This window comes from Elephas maximus, chromosome 16, assembly GCF_024166365.1.
Source record: "Elephas maximus indicus isolate mEleMax1 chromosome 16, mEleMax1 primary haplotype, whole genome shotgun sequence".
NCBI lineage: Eukaryota > Metazoa > Chordata > Mammalia > Proboscidea > Elephantidae > Elephas > Elephas maximus.
Window position 1 is genome coordinate 49569015 of NC_064834.1, and position 22330 is coordinate 49591344.

At 50.7% G+C, this 22330-nt stretch overlaps 2 protein-coding genes across 3 annotated transcripts in view; one reads left to right on the forward strand and one right to left on the reverse strand.

Moving 5' to 3' along the window:
* The first annotated feature begins 949 nt into the window (after positions 1 to 949).
* GOLGA7B (golgin A7 family member B) lies at positions 950 to 20983 on the forward strand. Of its 2 annotated transcripts, XM_049855702.1 has the most exons (7): positions 950 to 1031; positions 1266 to 1551; positions 9710 to 9835; positions 13358 to 13510; positions 13599 to 13700; positions 14911 to 15017; positions 19282 to 20983. In XM_049855702.1, exons 2-7 carry the CDS (start codon positions 1540 to 1542, stop codon positions 19301 to 19303), a joined length of 522 nt encoding a protein of 173 aa, XP_049711659.1. In that variant the 5' UTR covers positions 950 to 1031; positions 1266 to 1539; the 3' UTR covers positions 19304 to 20983. The 2 variants fall into 2 exon arrangements, with proteins under 2 accessions (XP_049711659.1, XP_049711658.1); XM_049855701.1 differs by lacking the exon at positions 950 to 1031 and having other exon boundaries at positions 1140 to 1551.
* The window catches only part of CRTAC1 (cartilage acidic protein 1), a 157599-nt gene continuing 155917 nt past the window's right edge, over positions 20649 to 22330 (reverse strand). The window contains exon 15 of the mRNA XM_049855699.1: positions 20649 to 20907. Within this exon, the coding sequence (XP_049711656.1) occupies positions 20855 to 20907 (53 nt within the window). The 3' untranslated portion in view covers positions 20649 to 20854. The remainder of the gene's footprint in view (positions 20908 to 22330) is intronic.

A 22330-nucleotide genomic window follows, 5' to 3' on the forward strand; every position in this document is an offset into this window, starting at 1 on the left:
TAGATAGGATAAGGGTGTTTATTGTACTATTCTTTCAACTTTCTGTATGTATGAGAATTAAAAAAATAAAAGGTTGAAGGAAAAAAAGAGGGGACCATAGAAATAGTCTGGTGAAGTCCAGTGCTCTTTCTTATAGAGGAGGACGGTGAAGCCCAGAGGTGAGATGTTTGCCTGAGTCATGTGGCTGCAGAAGCCAGAGTGAGAAGCCAGGGTCCTGGCTCTCCATGTCTCCCTTGTGTGGGTTGGTGCTGGTGACCCCTGGATACCAGTGAGCTGCAGAGGAACACACATGGCTTCCCCACAAAGAGACAAAGGGGTATTCTGGATATGTAAAAAGGAACTCGTGTTGGGATTTCCTATTGTTTATTAAGCAAATAGGTAACCTGGATGGAAGGTATAATGTCAAAAATATGAAGGAAGCAACTTCCTCAGGCCATTGACAACCAAGGCCAGACCTCCATCACTGAAAGTAAGCATACCGGTTTGGCACCACCTGCTTGTGGTTTTGAGTGGCAGTGGTGCTGCTGCTGCTGCTGCTGCTGCTGCTGTGTGTGTGTGTGTGTGTGTGTGTGTAAACTCTTGGATTTCAAGGACAGAGGGAAGAAAAAAAGTGTGGGGGCAAGGCTAGAAGGCACAGCAAGGAGAGAACAGCTTCAATTCTGGAGCTCCCTGAGAAGGGACCCCAGAGTATTACTGCGGCTGAAATGCAGGCATATATTTGAAGAAAATGATTTTCTCAGGTCTGCAGCATCCTTTTCTAGCTCACGGGGCTCAAGGCAGTGTGTGTGTGTGTGTGTGTGTGTGTGTGTGTGTGTGTGTGTGTGTGTGTGGAGGGGTGTACACAGAAACGGGAAGAGAAAAAAAGGAAGCCCCAGGGTAGGGTGGGGGAGGGGCAAGAGGTAAACAGGCTGCACCTGGGGCTTGTGATCGGGTCGGGGACCCATCAGCCCCACAGGTTTGAGTATCTTGTCCCAGAACTTCCCAGCTTTTCTCACGTCCGAGCGAGAATTCCCCGGAGGCTGGAGGCCCTGGTAGAGAAAGCAGAACTCCTGGTGCTCTTATTAGGGGGAAGGGCAGGCGGGAGAGGCGGGGCCTCCGGGCGGGGCGGGAGCTCAGCCTCCGGCCGCGGGCGGGGCTCCTCTCCGGCGGGGCGCCGGAGTCTGGGGGCCGCGGCTTCCCCCTCTCCACCCGCGGAGGCGCCTGGCCCCTTCTCCGCCCCCACCCCTGTCGCTGCTGTCAAAGATAAACCGGGCCGTTGCCTGCAGGAGCAGCAGCAGTGGGCGATCGGGCCGTGAAGAGCCTCGGGTGCGGCCTCGCCTCCCCAGCCCGGTGTCAGCACCGCGGACAGCACAGCGCGCCTCCCCAGGACTTAGCCTCCCTACAGCCCACCAGTCCACCTGAGCCCTGGCACGCGGCACTCGCATCAGCACCGCGGGCAGCGCCCGGGCCCCACCTGGCCGCCGCCAGCCCACCGGCTCCCAGAGTCAGCACAGCGGACAGCCCCCCTCGGCAAGCCGGCCGCAGGCTGCGAGCCAGAACATGGCCACCGAGGTAGGGGGTGAGCACCTGGCCCGCAGGCAGTGCTGACTACCGCGGGAACAAATCCCCGCTAGGGGCAAACCGGGAGAACTGAGCAGGAGAGGAAGGCGGGGGTGGGGAGGGTGGAATGGGGCGGTTCCCTGGGTTGGATCCGGAGGGAGAGGGTGGGGGGTATAGTGGCAGGGGCTCCTCGTGAGGGCTTCTCTCTGACCGCGGTGCGTCAACCTTCTTCTCCATGCCCCACCTGAGCCCTAGAGTGGCCCGTGCCACTTGTTGGCACTAGAGCCAAGGTTCCTCTAGGGCCCCAGGCTGAGATTTCCCCTTGTCCCTGGACTGCAAGTCCTGAACTGATTCCCTAGAGGGCTGGGGATGGGAAAGGAAAGTGAAGGCGGGCCAGCCACTGTTGCTATGCGGTGCAGTCATTCAGCTTCTGAACCCAAAAGCTTGGCTAAGTGATGAGAGACCTACCTCTACATCTGCATTTCCTTCTGGGGAAAAAGATGTCTTCAGCCCAAGAACCAAATGACTGGTTTTAATAGGCTGCCTGCAGTGACCCCCACTTTTGCACATCCCCCTTTCTTGCTTTTTCACCCCATTTGAATCTCTTGTCCCAGGGTGTCCACTTTTCCCCTGTGTCTGATGGGAGGTGCTACCTTCTTCAGGTTGTGCCTACGAGTGTGTCACCTTCAAAGGACTTGATGATCAAACCAAGGAACCTGTTAGGTGAGAGCAGAATTCCCTCTCTGCCCCTATGGTTGGTCTAGTCAATATCACCACCTCATTTTGTGAGGGAGGTGGGAATTCTTTATGTCCCCATTTTATGAGTGGTAAAACTAACCTGTGGAGAAGGGGAGGACCTCTTTGATGCTCACACAGCATGTCAGCAACAGAACTGAAAGTTTCTTTTATTTCTGGAGTGAAACCCAGGGCACCGGGGTCTCCCCAGTTTTGATGTGGATCTCCTTTGTGGCCTTCCCCATTTCCAACCCATCTGAAACTCAAGACAGAGGAAGAGTAAAGGCTTTTCAACAATTCTATGGAGTGGCTCTGGGCATCCTGGTGAGCAGTGTGACATTAATGCCAAATGTTACTGTTATTATTCTGCTGCCGTCACCACAGAACAAGGTGCAGTTTCTTGGCATCACTGTGCTTCCTTAAAAGGTGGGTTAGCTAGGAGGACAGTTCACCCCCAGACCCTGTGAGGGCGCTGACCCCCAGAGACCCATGGAGCTTGGATTCTAGGGTGGAGGAATGCAGAATGCCCAGAAAGTGCCAAAGATACTGAGATGAGCAGGAAGAACAAAGAGAAATGGCCAAGGAGCTGGTCACCTTCCAGATAAGGCTGCCAGACTGCAGCAGAGGCTGCTGGTGTTGGACAGGAAGGAGAAACTTCAGTCACACAGACATGGCTGGGCCAGCAGCGTGGGCAGAGAAGGCAGCTCCCTCTGTGATGTGATCTGACAGATTGCAAGAGGCCCATCTGTTCCAGCATATCTCCCTCTTGGGACCGCTATGGTCCACAGATTCCAACCATTAGGCTCACGTCTCTAGGTCGAGGCATTGTTTCCAGGAGGCTGCTGTTAGGCGTGCATAACTTTCCCCTGGGAGAGGCTCTGCTCGTAACACCAATGTGGATACAGCACTTTCCTGCGTACAAAGCGCTATCACACGTGTGATCTCCTTTGAGGCTTAGTGCAATCCTGTAAAGTGGGCAAGGATGGTATTATTATCCCCAGTTATCAGATGAGACTACCGAGACTCAGAAGCTTGCCCGAGTCCTGTGAAGGAGCCAAGGAAGGCATCATTATCCCATTTTACAGATGATACAGCTGGGGCCTAGAGACTTACTCAAGAAAATATGGCTAAATTGTGGTAGGGCCAGAACTGGAACTTGAGTCTTCTGCTTCCCTGGACAGTACTTTGTAATTTTTTCCCCTTGCACCCAGGGTTAGTGTATTCAATTAGGCAATTGTATTGCCTAATAGAGAGGATGGTGCTAGGGGTCTTGACATGGGACTTTCACAGGGGAAGGGATGCAAAGGAGGTCAGGGCAGAAGGGCTGGAGTGTGGGGACTCGGGCCCCCTGACTGGCCTGGTTGGGTCAGCTTGAGGTCATGGTTCAGAGGCCCAGAAGGAATGGGCACTAAGGAAAAGCATTGCCTGTTTTGGAATTTGGCCTTGGGTGGACACTGATGGCAGTCTCGGGGAAGGAAGCCTTAGCCCTGCCAAGGCACAGGACATTTACATTATCTGGGCTATGGGGTGAATCATTTTCCCCGGGCTGTTTTGAATCATTCTCCTGGCCTGTTTTTACTATTAGAACTGGGTTAAAATTACCAGGAAACACCTGTTAGGGGAAGCAAACCCTTACTCCAGACTCCTGTGGCTATTCCTTTAGAATTCTGGATGGAAAGTCCTCAGCTCCAGTAGAAGGTGTATTGATGGGAGGAGAGAGAGAATGGATGAAAAAAAATCCTTGTATGGGAGACATGAACACTGGATCTTTTCTACTCCCTAATTTCGTTTGGGGCCCTGGTGGCATAGTGGTTAAGAGCTCGGCTGCTACCCAAAGGTTGGCAGTTCAAATCCACCAACTGCTTCTTGGAAACCCTACAGGTGTAGTTCTACTCCGTTCTGTAGAGTTGCTATGAGTCAGAATCTATGAGTTGGAATCGAGAGCAACGGTTTTTTAAATTTCTGTTTAGGAATTAGCATTAGGGGAGAGTGTGTGAGGAACTCAAAGGAGGGACAAGGCCTCTTGAGTGATACACTGACCTCATTTGGAAGGCTTCAATAAGCCCATTTCCTGAGTGGCAAGCCTGTGTGAATGTGTGTCACTGGGAGCAGGGGCCTCCCCAGGAAGCAGTCCAGATGGCCAAGAATGACTGGGAAGTGCCTGTCTGGGAGGGGCTTTCTGAGTGGTGGAGTTTGGCCCCTAAGAGATTTCTAAATGCACCCAAGCAGCATTATCCCAGCAGGACACTTGGAGGCTTGATCTCAGGTGTGGAACGAACAGCCAGCCGACAATGGGTCAGGCTTGGCTCCTGGTTTAGGCAGAGAAGGGAGGCTCTGCCAGGCTTTCTATCCTTAGTTCTGGTCTGGTTACCTGTGACTCGTGAGCCTTACTGTTCCTCCACGCCCCAGGCAGGGGGTCATGGTGGGCTCTTCAACTGAATCTGTTTCTTGAATTGAGCCTCAAATGCATCCTGTGGAATTAGATGGTTTTTAATGAGAATGGAGATGGTGTGGGCCCAGATGTGACTTCCTGTATGTCTTGGGCATACTGGCCTGGGAATACTCATTGCACTCCAGTGCTTGCTCCTCCCCACCCCTGCCAGGTTGACTCTGTGGAGTGCATGGGTCTACATGTCTGACAGGGAGTACTTGTCATCCAGGCAGCCTCCCCCTCCCTGCCATACTGGAGTTTGAAAGGTGGTGCCAGCAGATCTCACCTCTGATTTTCTCTTTTTTCCTCATGAAATGCCTCTTGGTCCTGTCCTTACACAGCAGCCAATAGGTCAGCAGATGGTGATGGAAGATTGGGGCAGGCTTGAGGAAGGTGAGATGTGAAAGAGAAGCCCAGGTCTCTGGGTCAGTTAAGAAACCCTTGGGGAGAGGCTCAGGGGGAACTGAAGCCTCCGAGAGAGGTGTGCCCATGTTCTGGGACCTTCTCGAAAGCTAAATAGCTGGCAGGGGGCCTGGAGCCTGGCTCGAGCTCTGGCCCAAGGGCTCCTGCCACGAGATTCCTTATTCGGAGGTCCTAAACTGGCAGCTCTAGGGCTGAATCCTGTCCACAAGCATGCCTTCTTTTGTCTTCTTAGTGCTTACAAATTTTAAACATTTATTTGATACATGTAAAAATCAAGACATTTCACATGAGGACAACCTGGATTTATAGCTTCTCTTGAAAAACCAGAAGTGCTGGCAACCTGGGTTCACATTCTCGCGTGACAATGATCGGCTGCCTTTTCAAGACAGGGCATGAGTTCTCTAATTAGCTGCAGTCCCCGCCTGGCCCACTTACTCCTTAGCACCTGTAAACATTTGCATTCATAATCCCTGACAAGGCCTCTAGAATGTCAGAGCTGGGAAGGGGCTTCAGAGATTACATAGTTCCAACTTCTCATTATACAGTTGAGGAAACGGAGCCCAGAGAAGGGAAGAGTTTTCCAGAATCACGTAGCCTGGACTAGCAGCCAGGTCTCCTGCTCCCAAGTCTTGCATCAGGGCTCATTGCACTTCACAACTGTGCCATAGATTGAGAGGGTAAGGAGAGCCAGCCTTGTCTTAAGTCCAGCTCTCCACTAACTACAGATGGGTCTGTGATATGTGTGCTCTATGTAGACCTGGGAGACCAAGGCTCTCGCATATAAAATGTGTCTGATACCATACTCTAGCAACTCATCAAGACCTCACAAACACTCTTCAGGGAGAGAAGCAGATCCCTAGTCACCCAGAGCCAGGACAGTGTTCTAAGTAAGGACATGGTTGGGGTGGGGAAAGATGTTGGCCCCTCCCACTCTGGCTACTTTAGAACCCATGGATCAAACAAGGCCAAGAGGAAATGGGACTGTATTATTTAGGTGAACCTTTGCCATCGAGTTGATTTTGACTCATACCAATCCTGTAGGACAAAGTAGAACTGCCCCATAGGGTTTCCAAGGCTATAAGTGTTTATGCAAGCAACCTGCCACATCTTTGGGCTCAAACCACCAACCTTTCATTTAGTAGCCAAGCGCTTAAGCACTGTGCCACCAGGGCTCAAATCTTAATGGCTTAATACAATAGAAGTTTATTTTCTGCTCAGCAAGGTCCCAGGCAGGTGTTCCTGATCAGAGGTGGTTCTCCAGGCAGTGATTCAGGGACCCGGGCTCTTTGCATCTTATGGTTTCACCATCTTCAACACATGGCTTCCTCTTCCCATTGAGGGGGAAAGAGCACAGAGAAGTGGCAGATTTTTGTGAGTCAAGCCTATATGTGACATTGATTGCTTCATTGACATTATTCTACTCAGTCCCATGGCTGCATCTAATGACAAAGGGTGCTGGGAATTAATCTAGCTGTGTGCCTGGGGGAAGAAGAAATGGCTGTGAACAGCCAGGGAGTCTCTAGACACCCATCCCTTCACGGAAGCACACATGCATGTGTGTGTACGCATAGGTGCATGTGTGTGTTCAGGCAGAGACTTGAAGCTGTTGGAGGGAGGAAGCTGTGTCTATGTTAGAATGGCTAAAGCACTGTTCATCTCTTTCTGTTTCACCACTACTTTTCCTGGTTTAGACCCACTCAGAGTCAGAATCAACTTGACAGCAACCAACGACAACAACTACAAAGATACTCATCCCTTCAACTGAACCCCTGACCCAGTCTTGCCCACTTCCCATCTACCCCCCACGAAGCAGCCAGAATGATCTTTCTAGGGCCATGAATGTTCATCCTCAAAATCAACTGGCTCTTGTAAGCTGGTTTTAGAAAAGTGGAGTGAGGCCGTAGCCCATTCCTTTTCTTTCTTTTTAATTTTTATTGTGCTTTAAGTGAAAGTTTACAAATCAAGTCAGTCTCTCGTACAAAAACTTATATACACCTTGCTAGGTACTCCTAGTTGCTCTCCCCCTAATGAGACAGCACACTTCTTCTCTCCACCCTGTATTCCCTGTGTCCATTCAGCCAGCTCCTGTCCCCCTCTGCCTTCACATCTCCCCTCCAGACAGGAGCTGCCCACATAGTCTCATGTGTCTACTTGAGCCAAGAAGCTCGCTCCTCACCAATATCATTTTCTATCTTACAGTCCAGTCCAATCCCTGCCTGAAGAGTTGGCTTTGGGAATGTTTCCTGTCTTGGGCTAACAGATCCTTTTCTTTTGAAAACACAAAATTAATGAAACGTTAAGCAGACAGCAGATACATTAAAAAGTGATTTATTTATATTACCAAAGGATTCTTTATTTTTCAGTTATCATGGGATCCTAGTAGATGTCAATAGGACTTCAATTAAAACCCTGATTAGAGGAATCAAGGAATATTAAGACTAAAAGAACGTTTATAGATTATTTAATCCAGTCACAATATTTGGAATCACATTTCTTACATAAAACAAGGTTCGCGGGAGCAGGAGATCAGTGGGATGCAGACCCCAAATTCTCATAAAAAGACCATACTTAATGGTCTGGCTGTGACTAGAGGAATCCCGGCGGTCATGGTCCCCAAACCTTCTGTTGGCAAAGGACAGGAACCATCCCCGAAGACAATTCATCAGACATGAAAGGGACTGGACAGTGGGTGGGAGAGAGATGCTGATGAAGAGTGAGCTAATTATATCAGGTGGACACTTGAGACTGTGTTGGCATCTCCTGTCTGGAGGGGGGATGGGAGGATAGAGAGAGTTGGAGGCTGGCAAAATTGTCACGAAAGGAGAGACTGGAAGGGCTGACTTATTAGGGGGAGAGCAAGTGGGAGTAAGGAGTAAGATGTATATTAACTTATATGTGACAGACTGACTTGATTTGTAAACGTTCACTTGAAGCTCAATAAAAGTTAATTAAAAAAAACCAAAAAACAAAAAAACAAGGTTCGCCTGCATTAGGAAAGTCTCATATTGTGCTCCCCTGCTTCCCATTCTTTTACCACCTTGATCCACCAAGTATCTGCTCTTTCTACTACATCGACAGTCTTTCCTCTATTTATTATTTCCCCTAGCTTTTAAGCAAGTTCAAGTACCTTCCGTCTTAAATCTTGGCCCCAGAAGAAACCCATCCTAGCTCTTTGTGATCTATCATTTGTCTCCTCTAACCTCTCGTCTCTCACTGTTGTCAGCTAATCCGCAAACCAACTCCAGTCTCACTGAAATCTGCCTCCAGCCATTGGAGCATGTTCTCTGCTATCATTACTTTGCACAAGGTTCTCCCTTTGTCTGGGTTGCCTTTTCTTCCCTTTCCCCATCTCCTGTCTATCTTCTGCCACTGGTAACTCCTGGCCTACCTTTATGACTTAACACGGGCTTCAGGAAGCATCTTCTGAGTAAGTGTTTCTGGGCAAGATGTTACTTCTTTGTAGCATTTATCACAGTCTAATTAATTATATATTTACTTGTCTTCCTCCCTGGAGCTCACAGACTGTCTTTTGCTCAGTGTCCCCAGAACCTGGCAATGGTAGGGACTCAATAAATGACAGCTGAGTGATGGAATGGATTCACCTTAATTACACATTCATCTTAATTACAAAGAATGAACTGTTCACTGTGCCTTTGAGGCTCAGTCTCCACTGTGGTTCCAGTGTTTAGCATCTTTCACCCAGTGGGATGCTTGTCTCAAATGTGGGTGACTAAGACTGGAAAAGTGGAACAAAGAGGCCTGTTCCCTTGCAAAGTCGAGCCTACTCTCCTCAAACACTGGAGTTTGTGTCAATGTCAAGTCCACAGGTGGGCACAAGGGACAGGAATTGCCCCACTCCTTCCTACCAGGGCAGAGTAGCTCTTCAGTTTCTGGCCTCAGTTCACTTAATCCACAATCCTCTCTGGGGGATTTCGGACACTTATGGACCCCTGCTTTCCTACGGTGACATGTGCTGGACATAGAAACCATCTGTGGTTCTCTCTGGCCTGAGCCATAACTTGGCCTGAACCTGAATCTCCCCCTGAGGTCATGGGCATATCAGGTACTCCTTTGTTCCACTTGTTCCCCACCTCCCAAACCCCACCCCAACCCTACTGCAAGTTCTAATCAGCAGGGCCTGAGGCTTCAGTCTTGTTCATCAAAGGCAGGGCCTGACAAGTTGTAAACACTCAATACTTGCTGAATGAATGAAAGGGGGCGGGGAGGGGGGAGAAAGGGTCTAGACTGGGCACCAAAATGTCCTGTTCCTCTTGCTAGAGCTCATTTCTAGTTGTATTGATGGTTCCAGAACCTCTTATTTTGGTTCAGCTTTGGCCCTGCTTCAGGCTTTTTCTAGAACTTTCTGGGATAGCTCAAGGCATCTTCTCTTGGATAATCTCCACAGTCCTCCTTCCCCCAGCCTTCCTGGAGCACATGCAGGGTGACCAACTCCTGTCCCAGTTTGCCTGGCACTTTGCTGGTTTTTAACACTGAAAGTCCCATGTCTGGGAAACCCCTCAGTCCCAGGCAATCGGAGAGAAATAGTCACCCTTAGCATGTACCTCCTTTATGTCTCCTCAGGTCCACAACCTGCAGGAACTCCGACGAAGTGCTTCCCTGGCCACCAAGGTCTTTATCCAGAGAGACTACAGCGAAGGCACCATCTGTCAGTTCCAGACCAAATTTCCCCCAGAGCTGGACAGCCGGGTAAGAAATCTCTCTCTATACTTGGAACACAGGCCAGGATAGAACTGAGGGGCTTACTTGAAGGTATTTTTTTTCCAAGATAAAAGTAATATAAGACACAGAACAGGGTCAGCCACTTCACGTGGAAGAATAAAAAATATCCTTAACGCTGTCTTGGTGTCTCTTCATAGAAAGTTAGAGCTCACGAAACCTCAGAGATCTTCTAGGCCAGCAGCTCTCAAATTTCAGTTGCATGAGAATCTCCTGAAGAGCCTGATTTACAATGTCAATCCCTGAGCCCTAGTCCATGCCCAAGGAGCCCTGGTGGCCCAGTAGTTAAAGTGCTTGGCTGCTAACTGAAAGGCTGGCAGTTCTAACCCACCAGCCACTTCGTGGGAGAAAGATGTGGCAGCGTTCATCGTAAAGACTTACAGCCTTGGAAACCCTATGGGACAGTTCTACACTGCCCTATAGGGTCGCTATGAGTCAGAATGGGCTCAATGGCAGTGAGGTTCCATGCTGACTCAGCTGGTGGCCTGGGATCTAGGAATGTCTATTTTTTAAGCAGCAGTTCTCAACCTTGACTGCCTGCACATTAAAATTCCCTGGGGAGCTTTAAAAAATCTTGATGTCCAGGCTGCATCCCAGACCAATGAAATCAGAATCTCTGGGCCTGGAGCCCAGGCATCAGTATTGTTTTAAATCTCCCTAGGCAATTCCAATGTGAAGCCAGCACAGAAGACTTCGGTTTTTAGTGCAGAATCTCCAGGTGATTTGGAGTCAGGTGATTCAGAGATCACTGTTTGAGAATCACAGGTCTTCTAGTACATGCGTCTTCTCAGGCTTGGCTGCACATTCTGATCACCTGGGAAGCTTTTTTAAAAACGTACTTTGCAAGGAGTCCATTTGGGTAGGGTAGGGCAGACGTGGCCTTTGCTGTCCTGATAACCCCTCCCCATCTGCATCAGAATCTCTTGGGAGTGAGACTTGGGCATATGCTGGTGTTAAAGGCTGCTCAGGTGGCTTAGTGTGCAGCCAGAGTCTGCAGCTGGAGTCCAGAACCACTAAGCTTTTCTTAATAAAATTGTGGTCTGTGGACTGGCATTATCAGCATCACCTGGGAGCTCGTTAGAAATGCACAGTCTCAGGCCTCTGCCTGGATCTACTGAATCAGAACCTGCATTTTCACAAGACCTTTAGGTAATTCATGTACACATTCATTTGAGAAGCACTGCACTAGTCTACCCCTCTCATTTAACAGAGGAAACTGAGGGCCAGGAAGGGAGAGTGACCTACTCATGGTCTAAAGCAAGCTAGCAACAGTGGCAGAAGGGCCTCAGTGCCCCGGATCTTGGCTTTTGCCTAGGGCTTATATTTTCTTACTGATGCAATTGCATCCTTGGTAAGTAGGGATGAAACTGGATGCCTCTGTGGCAGGGAAACTTAGAGACCTAGAGGGAGTGGCTGGCGGCTGCTCTTCCCCCCTTCTCCCTGCTTTGGGCACAGGGGGAGCCCGATGCTCTGTGCTAGAGTCTGGTGGTGGCATCAAAAGCAGTGGATAAAACCCTGTGTGAAGGGCTCTAGACTCAGCTACCTGGGTGCTTCCTGATCTAGAGACCTCTTGCAGGGAGTCAGCTCCTACTGTGTTTTTTGGTGTACGCAGCCCTCCTTCCAGGCTGCCTTAGAACTGATCCAGAGTTGGGGGAGGGTAAAGGAAAGACTCTGATCCTTCCGTTCAACAGCCCAGGCAGGCAGACCTGGGCTTGGCTGACCTGACCCCAACCAGCTTTTGGGGAGCAGTGTGGGTCTTCTTCTTCTCTTATTATGCCCATCCTTTGGGATGGGGTGATCCCTAGGGCAGAGTAGCAGGGCTTGAACCGTAGACCAGGTGGGCAGAATTTTCTCTGTGTTTCCTCCGGATCTGTGTAGGGGCAGAGGCTCGGAACTCCAAAGCTTCTGACTGTTCCTGGGGAGAGCTTTTGCCCTAGACAGGCATGGGGGGCCCCTAACCTGCATGATGGCCAGTTCTGGTCCTATGGGAGTGTGGCTGGGGAGGGGGTGCTCTGAAGAATGTGGACGGGTCCACAGACACTTTGACACCTGCTGAGTTTGGAACATGACCTTTAGGCTGTCTGGGGTAGGGCTATGTGGTAAAGAGCGTAGACTCTGGGGTCAGAGCTGTGTAACCTTGGACAAGTCCACTCAGCGTTCCAGCAAGTATTTATTAAGCACTTACTATGTATTAGGCCCTGAGGATATAGGAGGAACAGACCCTCATGGAATTTATTTTCTGTTAGCGGGTACAGAAAAGGAGCCAACGAGCAAGTCCATGTGTAGTAGCTCAGGTGGTGACAAATATTACGGAGAAGACTAAGGGGGAGGCCGGGGGAGAGGGAGAACTGGGGAAAGTGGATGGTTGGGAAAAGCCTCTTGCATAAGGTGAGACCTGAAAGAAGAAAGGGATGGGCCATGGGGATGCCTGGGGGAGGAGAGTTCCAGCTGAGGACACAGGCACACTTAGCACTTTTGAGAAGCAGTGGAGAGGCCAGTGTGGCTGGAGAGGAGCTGAGTGAGGAAGAGAGCACAAGATGGGCTCAGAGGGGCAGCAGGGCAAGGCCATTTAGGGCTGAGCAGACCACTAGAAGGACTTCTTGGCTTTTACTTGAAGAGATGGGAAGACTTTGGAAGCTCTTGGTCAGAGGTGTGACAGGATCTGACATACGTTTTCCACTCAGGCAGGGGACAGGCTGGGAGCAGGGAGACCAGCTGAGAGGCCACAGGGGAGGGTGCTTTGGACCATAGTGCGGCTGTAGGGTCAGTTTCCTCACTTGCAGATGGGGACGATAGTAGTGCTTTTCTGATAGGACTGCTATGAGGGTTAAATGAAATAATGGATAAAAAGCACCTGGCGCATAGAAAGTACATAATAAATTTTATTATTGTTACCATGGATGCAAACAGGTCAGCTTCTCAGTTGTCCAAACACACAGTGCTGTGATGTTGTGGGTGACCTCTTAGCTAGGAAGAAATGCCCCCTCCTAGAGACACTCCTGAGGTCTCATCCCCCTAGCTTCATGCAACTGGAGTCCCACTGACTCAGTACTGAGCCCTTTTGCTGTCATCAAGAACGAGGGGTAACAAAGTCCCCAGAAGTCTTGTCTGATCTTCTGCAGAAAGCACTCCCACCTAGGATGTCATGTGAGCTTCCTGTCTTTGAAGGAGGCCAAATAGTTATTCTTATTCCCATCTTACAGATGAGCAAATCGAGTCCCAGAGTGGTTAAGCCATTAGTCCAAGGTCACATAGCGAGTTGATGTTCAAGTCTGGTCTGGAACCCAGGTTTCCTGACTCTCAATTCAGTGCTCCTTCTGCTCCACCTGCACCTGCAGCCTCTCTGGTCTGGCCTGTGAACCCAGGTGTCTCCCGCCACCCCATGGCGTCCCTGCCAGTGCTCCCACAGCCCTACCTCTGTGACTCCTGTGACTGTCTGCTCTCTGGAAGGTAAAATCTCAGCCTGGCTCCCTGTTCCCTCTCTCCCTTCAGATCGAGCGGCAGCTCTTTGAGGAGACTGTGAAGACCCTCAACAGCTTCTATGCGGAGGCCGAGAAGATTGGGGGCAGCTCCTACCTTGAGGGCTGCCTGGCCTGTGCCACAGCCTACTTCATCTTCCTCTGCATGGAGACCCACTATGAGAAGGTGGGCTCCCTCCCTGGCCTGCCCTGTGCGCCCTCTCTCCAGGCTTCCAGCCTGCACGCTCACCCTCAACTGACCCCTCTCCTTGCAGGTTCTCAAAAAGATCTCCCGTTACATCCAGGAGCAGAATGAGAAGGTCTTTGCCCCTCGAGGTCTCCTGCTCACCGACCCCGTGGAGCGTGGCATGAGGGTTGTATCCTTTCTGGCTGTTCTGTGTGAGGGCTTAGAGCAGCCAACCAGTGGGGTCTCTGGGGCAGTCTGTCTGCCTGTGTGTGAGGCTGCCAGGAAATGGGGACCACCCCAGGGGCCTTCACTCAGGGTTCCCCAGGGTTCCTCACATCGCTGGCCATCCTCCCCCCATGCCCCCATTAAGTTATCCTTCCTGTTTGTGAGCTTCAGGGTTTGCATTTATGGAGCTACATTTAATCAGTGTTTAATATATGCCAGAGATCATGCTAAGTGCTTTGGAAATCTGAATTCACTTGATTGTCATAATGACTCGGTGAGGTGGGTGACTCTTCTTATCCCCTTTATAGGTGAGGACACTGGGGTGAAATCACTGGCTCAGGTCACCTAGCTGGTGAGGGTCAGAGCCAGGACTTGGGCCCAGGCTCAGCCCTAACCTTGAGGCAGTATTGTCCCTCAAGGAGTATGCAAATCTACCATGTGTTTATATGTCCACCATCTCTTATAGTCCTCATTTAATTCCGTGAGGGAGATACCATGACCCCCCTTTTGCAGATGAGGGAATTGAGGTCTAGGATGAGGCAACTCCCAAAGTTTCCATCCTGGTGCCAGGCTGGGTCAGGGGGCTCATAGATCCACTCCTTCCACCCGGGATAGTGCAGTCAAGCTGCACACACACCGCTCCTCCTTACTCACAGCAACCAGAGCAGAATTGCTAATTTTTTTTTTTTTTAAACTGGAAAACTCTGTAAAAAACAGACTCCCAGAATCACATGTTTTACAAAGCCCAATGGGAGGCGCTTCCTTTTACTGAGCCTTTATTTTGTGCTGGGCTTTGTGTTTAGTGCTTTACACACATTATTTCTTTTAATCCTCACAATAGCTGCAAAATTTCTATTACCTGTACTTTATAGTAGTGATAATTGATGATTAACAAGTTAAGTGATTTGTCTAAGGTTACAGTTTGTGAGTGGGCATGCCAGGATTTGAACTCAGGACAGCAAAGTCTCCATCACCTGTAGCTGAGAGAGGGGGAGCCTGGCGACTGGGTGGTCCCCCTTTCCAGGCCTCCCGCAGCCTTACTGTCTAGGAAGGCGCACAGGCTCAGCTTCCCGCCCGCCTCCCCTGCCGGCCTCCACCAACCGGTTCCGGTAGAGCCCTGCTCTTGGGTCGAGCCCTGCGCAGGCAGCCGTGCAGCTCCCTTAACCGCTGCCCAGATCGAGATCTCCATCTACGAGGACCGGTGCAGCAGTGGCAGCTCCAGCAGCGGCAGCAGCAGCGGCAGCGGCAGCAGCAGTGGTGGGGGTGGTGGAGCGGCGACCCGGTGACTGGCCGAAAGTCCCTGCAGGGAGGCGTATGGCCGGAGCGAGGGCCTCTCAGACCTGCGACGGCTGCGCTACCAGAGCACCCGCTTCTGAGTCATTCTCTGGGTCCACCCTACTGCCAAGAGTGGGAGGGAGGGTGGCTGGTCTGTGTTTCCTACGGCCCTCTGACCCATGCCCCTGCCCCTCCCTGCTCCCTGCCACTCACAGCAGGATTGGTCCACTTCCTGACTGGCTCGTTCCCCATAAGGCGGGTCTGGGTCATGTGGAGCCAGGCCCTCTTAGGGTAGGCTGGGGTGGGGAGGACCCAGTCCGGAAAGCCTCTTTTCCTTGGCAGCTCCTCTTTCGTCACCCCAGAGCAGGGGGGCCAGGCCTGTCACCTAGAGAATTCCCTTCATGCATGACTCCTCATCCCAAACCCCACTCCACCAGGCCTGGCTGAGGGGACTCTCTCTCCAGCACCTTGCTCCCCATGCCTGTCTCGCAGCAGCTGGCCTTTCTATGCCGCCTCTGGCCTCTGCCTGTCTGTGACCCTGCCTCCACTCAATTCGAGGCCTGGGGAGATGGGAGTGGTCAGCTTATGAACACCGTGGTGGTCCTGGGGCTTCCCTGTCCTCCACCCTGAGTCTGGGGCTATCTGGCCTTGCAAAGAAGTGTCCAAGTCCTGGGCTTTTGCAGGCCACCAGGCTCTGGTCGTGGGACACAGACTGGGGCTCTGGGAGATCATGTGGGGGTCTGGAGGAACTCTTCATGGCAAGATGTGGCCTGGGAGGCTTGAACCTCCTGAGCCGGGGCCATCTTCCTGGGATAGAGCCTGCCTATACGTGAGAGAATGACTGTGTGTGTGGACGTGTGTGAGTATGAGTGTAAGTGCATGTATGAGTGTAAGTCCATGTTTGTATGAGTTCATGTGAGTGTGAATCTGTCTGTGAGTCTATTTGTGTGAATGTGTGAGTGTGTGTGTCAGTGCACGTATGTGAATATGTGTGTGCGTCAGTGCATGTGTGTGTTCCTCTTGGTTGCTAGGCTAGTACTGCCTCTCTCTGCATTCTGCCTTGTTTTAGCTACGCAATGGGTTTGTGGCTTCTTCCCTTGTGGGTCCAGCCTGGCCCCTGTAAATAAATGTACTAGGGCCCCTCACTGCTCTTCCTGCGGCTGCCAGCTTGGCACTTCTTCCTGGCCTTCCGTTTCCCTCGGGGTTCCCCCATGCCTCACCTTCAGACTCTACTGTGTGTATTCTGCAGAAGAGAAGTTGGGGTTCTTAGAGGGCAGAGCCAAGCTTCCAGGGCCTTCTGTGCCCCTCTCCCAGCCCCCAATAGGGCAGTGGGGCCACAGCTGCTGCATTTTCAGGGCCCCCCCGCCCCCAGCCTCCAGGGCTCTTTAAGGCTGTGTGAGAGAGCCTGCAACCTACAGGGGAAAGGCAAACTCCTTCCCAAGGGAAGAAGGGCCATCTAGCCGAGCATGCTCTGGCTTCAGGCTGGGAAGGGAGGCCTGACTGGAAGGGAGCAGCCCCGGCCCTGGTGCCCTGAAGATGGGCAGAAAGGCTGCCTACCTCAGCCAGCAGGAGGTGCTATAACTGGACCTGAAAGCCCAGCTACTGCAGGTGGTTTTCTGGAACCAAAGAGGGGCCTAACTTTCTTCTGGACATGTGAGCAGCGTGTGAGAATAAGGTGCCGACCCAGAGAGCTGGAGATGGTTGGCCCAACCCCTGAGGCCCCAGGGAGTTCCTGGTCCAAGGATTTCCCTGGAGCTACTGCAGCCCTTGACCCCTGGCCCTGGCCTGTGCTGGCCCTGGCCCCACTGTGTGGCTGGGCATTGTGTCTGACCAGTGTATCACCCCGGGGTGGGGGGGTGGCTGGGCGCAGGCAACAGGATGGCCTTTTATTATTTTTTTCCAATAAAGGGACTGCCCAGCTCGAGGCTCTGTTCTGCTTTTGCTCCCCATGGCGATGGGGTGGTGTCCATGTCCAGGACCACTTCATGCAGTGGGCGATGGGGCTGAGCCAGCCACTGTGCTCTTTATGAGCCAGAGGACTGGGCACAGGGGAATAAGATGACTCTGTTCCCAGCTTACGTTCTAGTGTGGGAAGGCAGATATTCCAGACCCCCTAATCTGGACTCTATGGGGTACTTACAGCCTTGGGTAGGGGAACGAGCTGGTCTGAAGGCCAGGTCAAAAGCAATTACCCATTTCTTGAGCTTGTACTCTGGATCGAGTCCTCTTAGGGGCTGGACCACATGGGTCAGTCAGCACTGAGGACTAGAAGATGGGTAGGTGTTAGAACCCAGCCGAGTTGTGGCTTGGATTTTATAAGGTAACATTTATTGAGCACCTGCTGTGTGCCAGAGACTGCTAAAACCATATGCTAGAGGTGGAAGGGAACTGAAAGATCCTCTGAGTTCTCTCATTTTATAGAGGTGGAACAGGCCCAGAGAGGGTGAGTCACTTGCCCCAGGTCACACAGCTGTTTGAGGATGACAGGGCCAGACTTAGAGCTGAGGTCTCCTGACTGAGTACATACTCTGTGACACCATGAGCACGGCACCCAGGCGGGAAGTTGCCTAAGGCTGCAGGGTGGCCAGGGACACACACTCGGGTCAGTGGGCCAAGGGTCTGTTCCTGGAGAGGCTCTCACCAGACTGTAGGAACAACCACTCAGCCTGAGTGGGGACTAGGAGGTCCTCTCTGGGTGGCACTGACATGGGTGCTTTCTGCCTCCTGGGGATAGCTAGGGCTTTGCCTGAGCCATGGGTGCAGCCTGGGCTCGACTGCTTCTGCTCAAACCTGGGGCTCGTACAGGGAGGTTCTTGTCTAACATGTCTGACCTGTTTGGGGTAGCAAATATGTTCTGTCCCCAAGCCAGACTTGAATCCCAGCCCACCTGTCCTGGAGAGGAGGTTCTGGTGAAGGCTGAGGACTTCCACACTGGTAAAGCCAACTTGGAATGCTACCGGGTTGGGAGGCATTCAATCCTCCTAGTTTCAAATAACAGCCTAGTTTCAAATACATAGCATTTGCTCTGTGGTAGGCACTAGGTTTAGGCTCTATGTATAACATCATTTAACCCTCACAACAGCCCTCTGTGGTGTGGGCTAATATTTCCATTTTACAGATGAGGAAACTGAGTCTCACGGAAGTAACTTGCCCCAGGCCACACGACTAAGAAAGTGGCAGAGCTTGGCTTTGAACCTAGGTAGTCTGACTCCAAACTGCAAGGAATATGATAGATTCAGCTTTAGAGACCCCTATCAGCAGCTTGAGGTCCTCAGCCATCTGAGGGTTAAGATTTGGCAGATTCTCAGGAAGGACATAGAGCCGTGTCTGGGCTCCATCACAGGGCTGGTATCTCCAAACCCAGAGCATCACGGGAATGTGGGTGGGCTCTGCTTGGGTGTGCGGGGCCCACGAGGACAGCCTGGTGAAGGGTGATGGGGAGAAACCAAACTCGCTGCAGGCCAGGTTATTTGTGGCTTCTCTCTGCTTACAGCCATGTCCTGCATCCCCCTTGCCAGCCTGGCACAGGCCCCATCAGGCCCGGGGAGCAGAGGAACCCTGCCCCTGCCTTGGCCAGCTGTCCCCCCAGCTTCCGCCTGAAGGCTCCAGCCAGCCAGGCATCCCCCAGGCAGCCCTCAGTGGCCCTCCTCCTTCACTGCCACCAGCACTCCAGTTTCTGGTCAAAGTCAGGGTGTGTGTGAAACCAGAGGGTTTACAGAAGCTCGAGGCGCCGCGGAGTGGTGGAATCATGCACTGCACCTGGAATTAGAAAGCCCGGGCAGAGCTACTTGGCTGTTGGTGAAGCTTCCCCCATCACCCCAAGTCAGCAGCTGCTCCCAACTAGCAAGAGATTTTCTGTGGCTTCTAGGAGCACAGGGAGAAGGTGGCGTCCAATGGTATTGACTCTTTTCCCCTGCAGCAAGCCCTTGGGGTGCTGCCTTCTAGGCAACAGCCTTTCTCTAGGGGTCTCCCCACCTCCCTTCTCCAAACCCCTGGAAGCACTTAAAATAATTAGGGTCCTGCCTGGCTAGAGGTATCCCCACTTGGCTTTGGCTTTACTAGTGCTCCTCCAAAAAGCCCTGGTGGTGTAACGGTTAAAGAGCTTGCCTGCTTACTGAAAAGTTGGTGGTTTGAACTCACCAGCCACTTTATGGGAGAAAGATGAAACCTTATAGGGCAGTCCTATACTACTCTGTCCTATAGGGTCACCATGAGTCAGAATCAACTAAAAGGCAATGGGTTTGGTTTTTATTTTTTTCTGCTTCCCCCAGGGTGAAGGCAATGCGAACATGACTCCAAGTCAGACCTGAATTTGAGCTCCCCCTTCATGACATTTTTGTATTGCATTGGGCAAATCTACTGCAAAATACCTCTTTAAGGTGTTAAAAAAAGCAAAGAAGTCACTATGAGGACTAAAGTGAGCCCAGCCCCAAGCTATGGTATTTTCAGTTGCCTCATGTGCATGTGAAAGCTGGACAATGAATAAGGAAGATCGAAGAAGAATTGATGCCTTTGAATTATGGTGTTGGTGAAGAATATTGAATACACCATGGACTTTCAGAAGAATGAAAAAAAATCTGTCTTAGAAGAAGTATAGCCAGAATGCTCCTCAGAAGTGAGGATAGCGAGACTTCATCTCATGTATCTGGACATGTTGTCAGCAGGGACCAGTCCCTGGAGAAGGACATCATGCTTGGTAAAGCAGAGGGTCAGCAAAAAAGAGGGAGACCCTCAATGAGATAGATGGACACAGTGACTAAAACAATGGGCTCACACATAGCAATGATTGTGAGGATAGTGCAGGACTGGGCAGTGTTTCGTTCTGTTGTACAGAGGGTGGCCATGAGTCGAAACCAACTCGACAGCGCCTAACAACAACAACAACATCTTCAAGGCGTTAGCGCATGATGGAGACTCCTGGAGACTCAGTTACCTCAGCTATAAGAGTAATAATACCCACTTTGTTTAGATCAGCTGCTCTCAACTTCGGCTTCAGTTGGTACCACCTGGGAACATTATAAATCTCCGGTCCTCTTCCCAGATACTTTGATTTAACTGGTCTGGGTAAGGCCTGGGCATCAGGATTTTTTAAAATTCCCTTGGTGATTTAATGTGAAGGCAAGGTTGAGAACCCCTGGTTTAGCAGTACCTAGAGCCAATGCACCACCACAGAGCCAAGGAGAAGACAGAAAAACATTTGATGTGATTGAACTGTGTTGATGGCAAAGAATATTGGATGCACCGTGGACAGCCAAAAGAACAAGTCAGTCTTAGAAAAAATACAACCAGAATGTTCCTTAGAAATGAGGATGATGAGACTTCAACTGGATGTGTCATCAGGAAAGACCAGTTGCTAGAAAAGCACACGATGTTTGGTAAAGCAGAAGGTCCATGAAAGTGAGGGAAACCCTCATCGAGATGGGTTGGTACAATAGCTGCAACAATGGGCTAAAATGTACCAAGGATCATGAAGATGGTGCAGGACCAGGCAACCTTTCCTTCTGTTACAAAGTCACCATGAGTCGGAGGCAACTTGACAGCAAATAACAAGTGCCAATGAGATTTTCACAGGCGTCTGAAAATGTTTGAGTCCTGAATAAAAAGCTAATTGGTTTCATGAAAGCAGCCAGACACAAAATGAGTGCAAACTGTATGATTCCATTTATAACAGGTTCAAAGATAGGCAAAAGTAATCTATTACGTTAGAAGTCAGGATAACGGATACCCTGGCTGGGAGGGAGGAGGTACTGCCTGGAACGGGATCTGGGGGGCTTCTGTGGGGCCATACTGTTCTTTTTCTTGATCAGAGTGCTGGTCACACAAGCAGGCTTACTTCATGAGAATTCATTGAGCTGTAGCACTTATGATTTGTGTCTTTTTCTGTACGTACGATGTCACTGCAATAGAATTTACAGAAAAGTTTATTGGCTCCAAAACAGGAAAAGAAAGCACAAAATTGAAATGAATGTTTTATTAAAGATGTATAAAATGTAACATTTACGTCAAACAGTCAACTGCAATTCAACTCGATTTGTATGTAGATATATATGTATGTATGGTACTTAATGGGGGTTGTGGATGTATTTGAGTATGTCTGGTATGATGAGGGGCGGGACCTCCAGAAGAGAGCCTCCCTGGGGCCTAAGAAAGTCTTAGAACCACCCAGGTTTACATGAGGAATTCTTAATCTTGAACCCCTGCACTTGTATGGAAAACGATGGGCCTTTATCTGGGGAAGTGAGTCCACAGCTTTCAGGAGATTCTCAAAGGGGTATGTGACCCCCCTCCCCAAAAGGTTAAGAACAACTCGTTTTGAGGAGTCAGTGAGAAGCTGTCTGTGACTGTGCCTGGCATGAAATAGGGGCTCGGTAAGGTCAGTTTTGTCCCTTCCTTTCCAGAGTCCAGCTTTCGGGGGTTTCCATGTGACCCTTCTCAGGTGACTTCTAGGAGAATTTATTCTCCTGGTAGCGTGAAAGGCAGACTGTGCCGGGCTCACAGTTCTTCCTCTAAGAGGTCATTCAAACAGCCTGTCATTTCTGCATCTGCTGGACGGCAGAGCTGAGCTGGCAGCAGCTCCCCTGGAGCCACGGCGAATCAGGGATGATGGAGGAGGTGCAAGAGTGTGAAGGGCTGCAGCAGCTGGGGATCCCCAGCGACTCACTTAAACTCTCTGAACCTCACCTTCGTCATTTGTAGAATGAGAGCATTGTGGGAATAATGCATCTTTGTGAATGATAATCTCTCTGTTTGTAAGATATCCAGTGTACGGTATTGTCGTTTTTTGCTGAAGTTACACTAAACCAGTTGCCACTGAGTCAATTCTGACTCACGGTGATCCCGAATATGTCAGGGTAGAACTGTGCTCAATGGGGTTTTCGACTGCTGATTTTTCGGAAGTAGATTGCCAGGCCTTTCTTCCAAGGTGCCTCTGAGCGGACTTGAACTGCAAACTTTTGGTTAGGAGCTGAGCATGTTAACCGTTTGCACCACCCAGGGACTCTGAAGTTACACTAGGACCTCATTATATAGTGGCCTCACGACACGGATTTACAGCAGGTTTCAGATTCTTGTGCAGAATAAACGGATAGTTAGCCGAGGGTTCACTGGCTCCCTGATGTATGCCAGGAACAGTACTGTGCATTATTATCCCATTTCGTCCTCTAACACCTGTTGGGTGGTTATGTTTGAATTCTTATTTTGTGGGTGAGGAAAGTGAGGTTCCAGGTGGGAAGGCAGCTTGACAAGGGCCCACGGCCAGTGTCAGAGCAAAGGCTTGAGCCGAAGACTCTGACTCCAAACCCTGCTCTCCTTCTGCCACCA

Bases quoted from the DNA above. Each gene is read 5' to 3' on its own strand.
- GOLGA7B (XM_049855702.1), top strand. The intron at 9,836-13,357 runs GTAAGAAATCTC...CTCTCCCTTCAG, and splicing joins CCCCAGAGCTGGACAGCCGG to ATCGAGCGGCAGCTCTTTGA. The intron at 13,701-14,910 runs GTATCCTTTCTG...ACCGCTGCCCAG, and splicing joins TGGAGCGTGGCATGAGGGTT to ATCGAGATCTCCATCTACGA.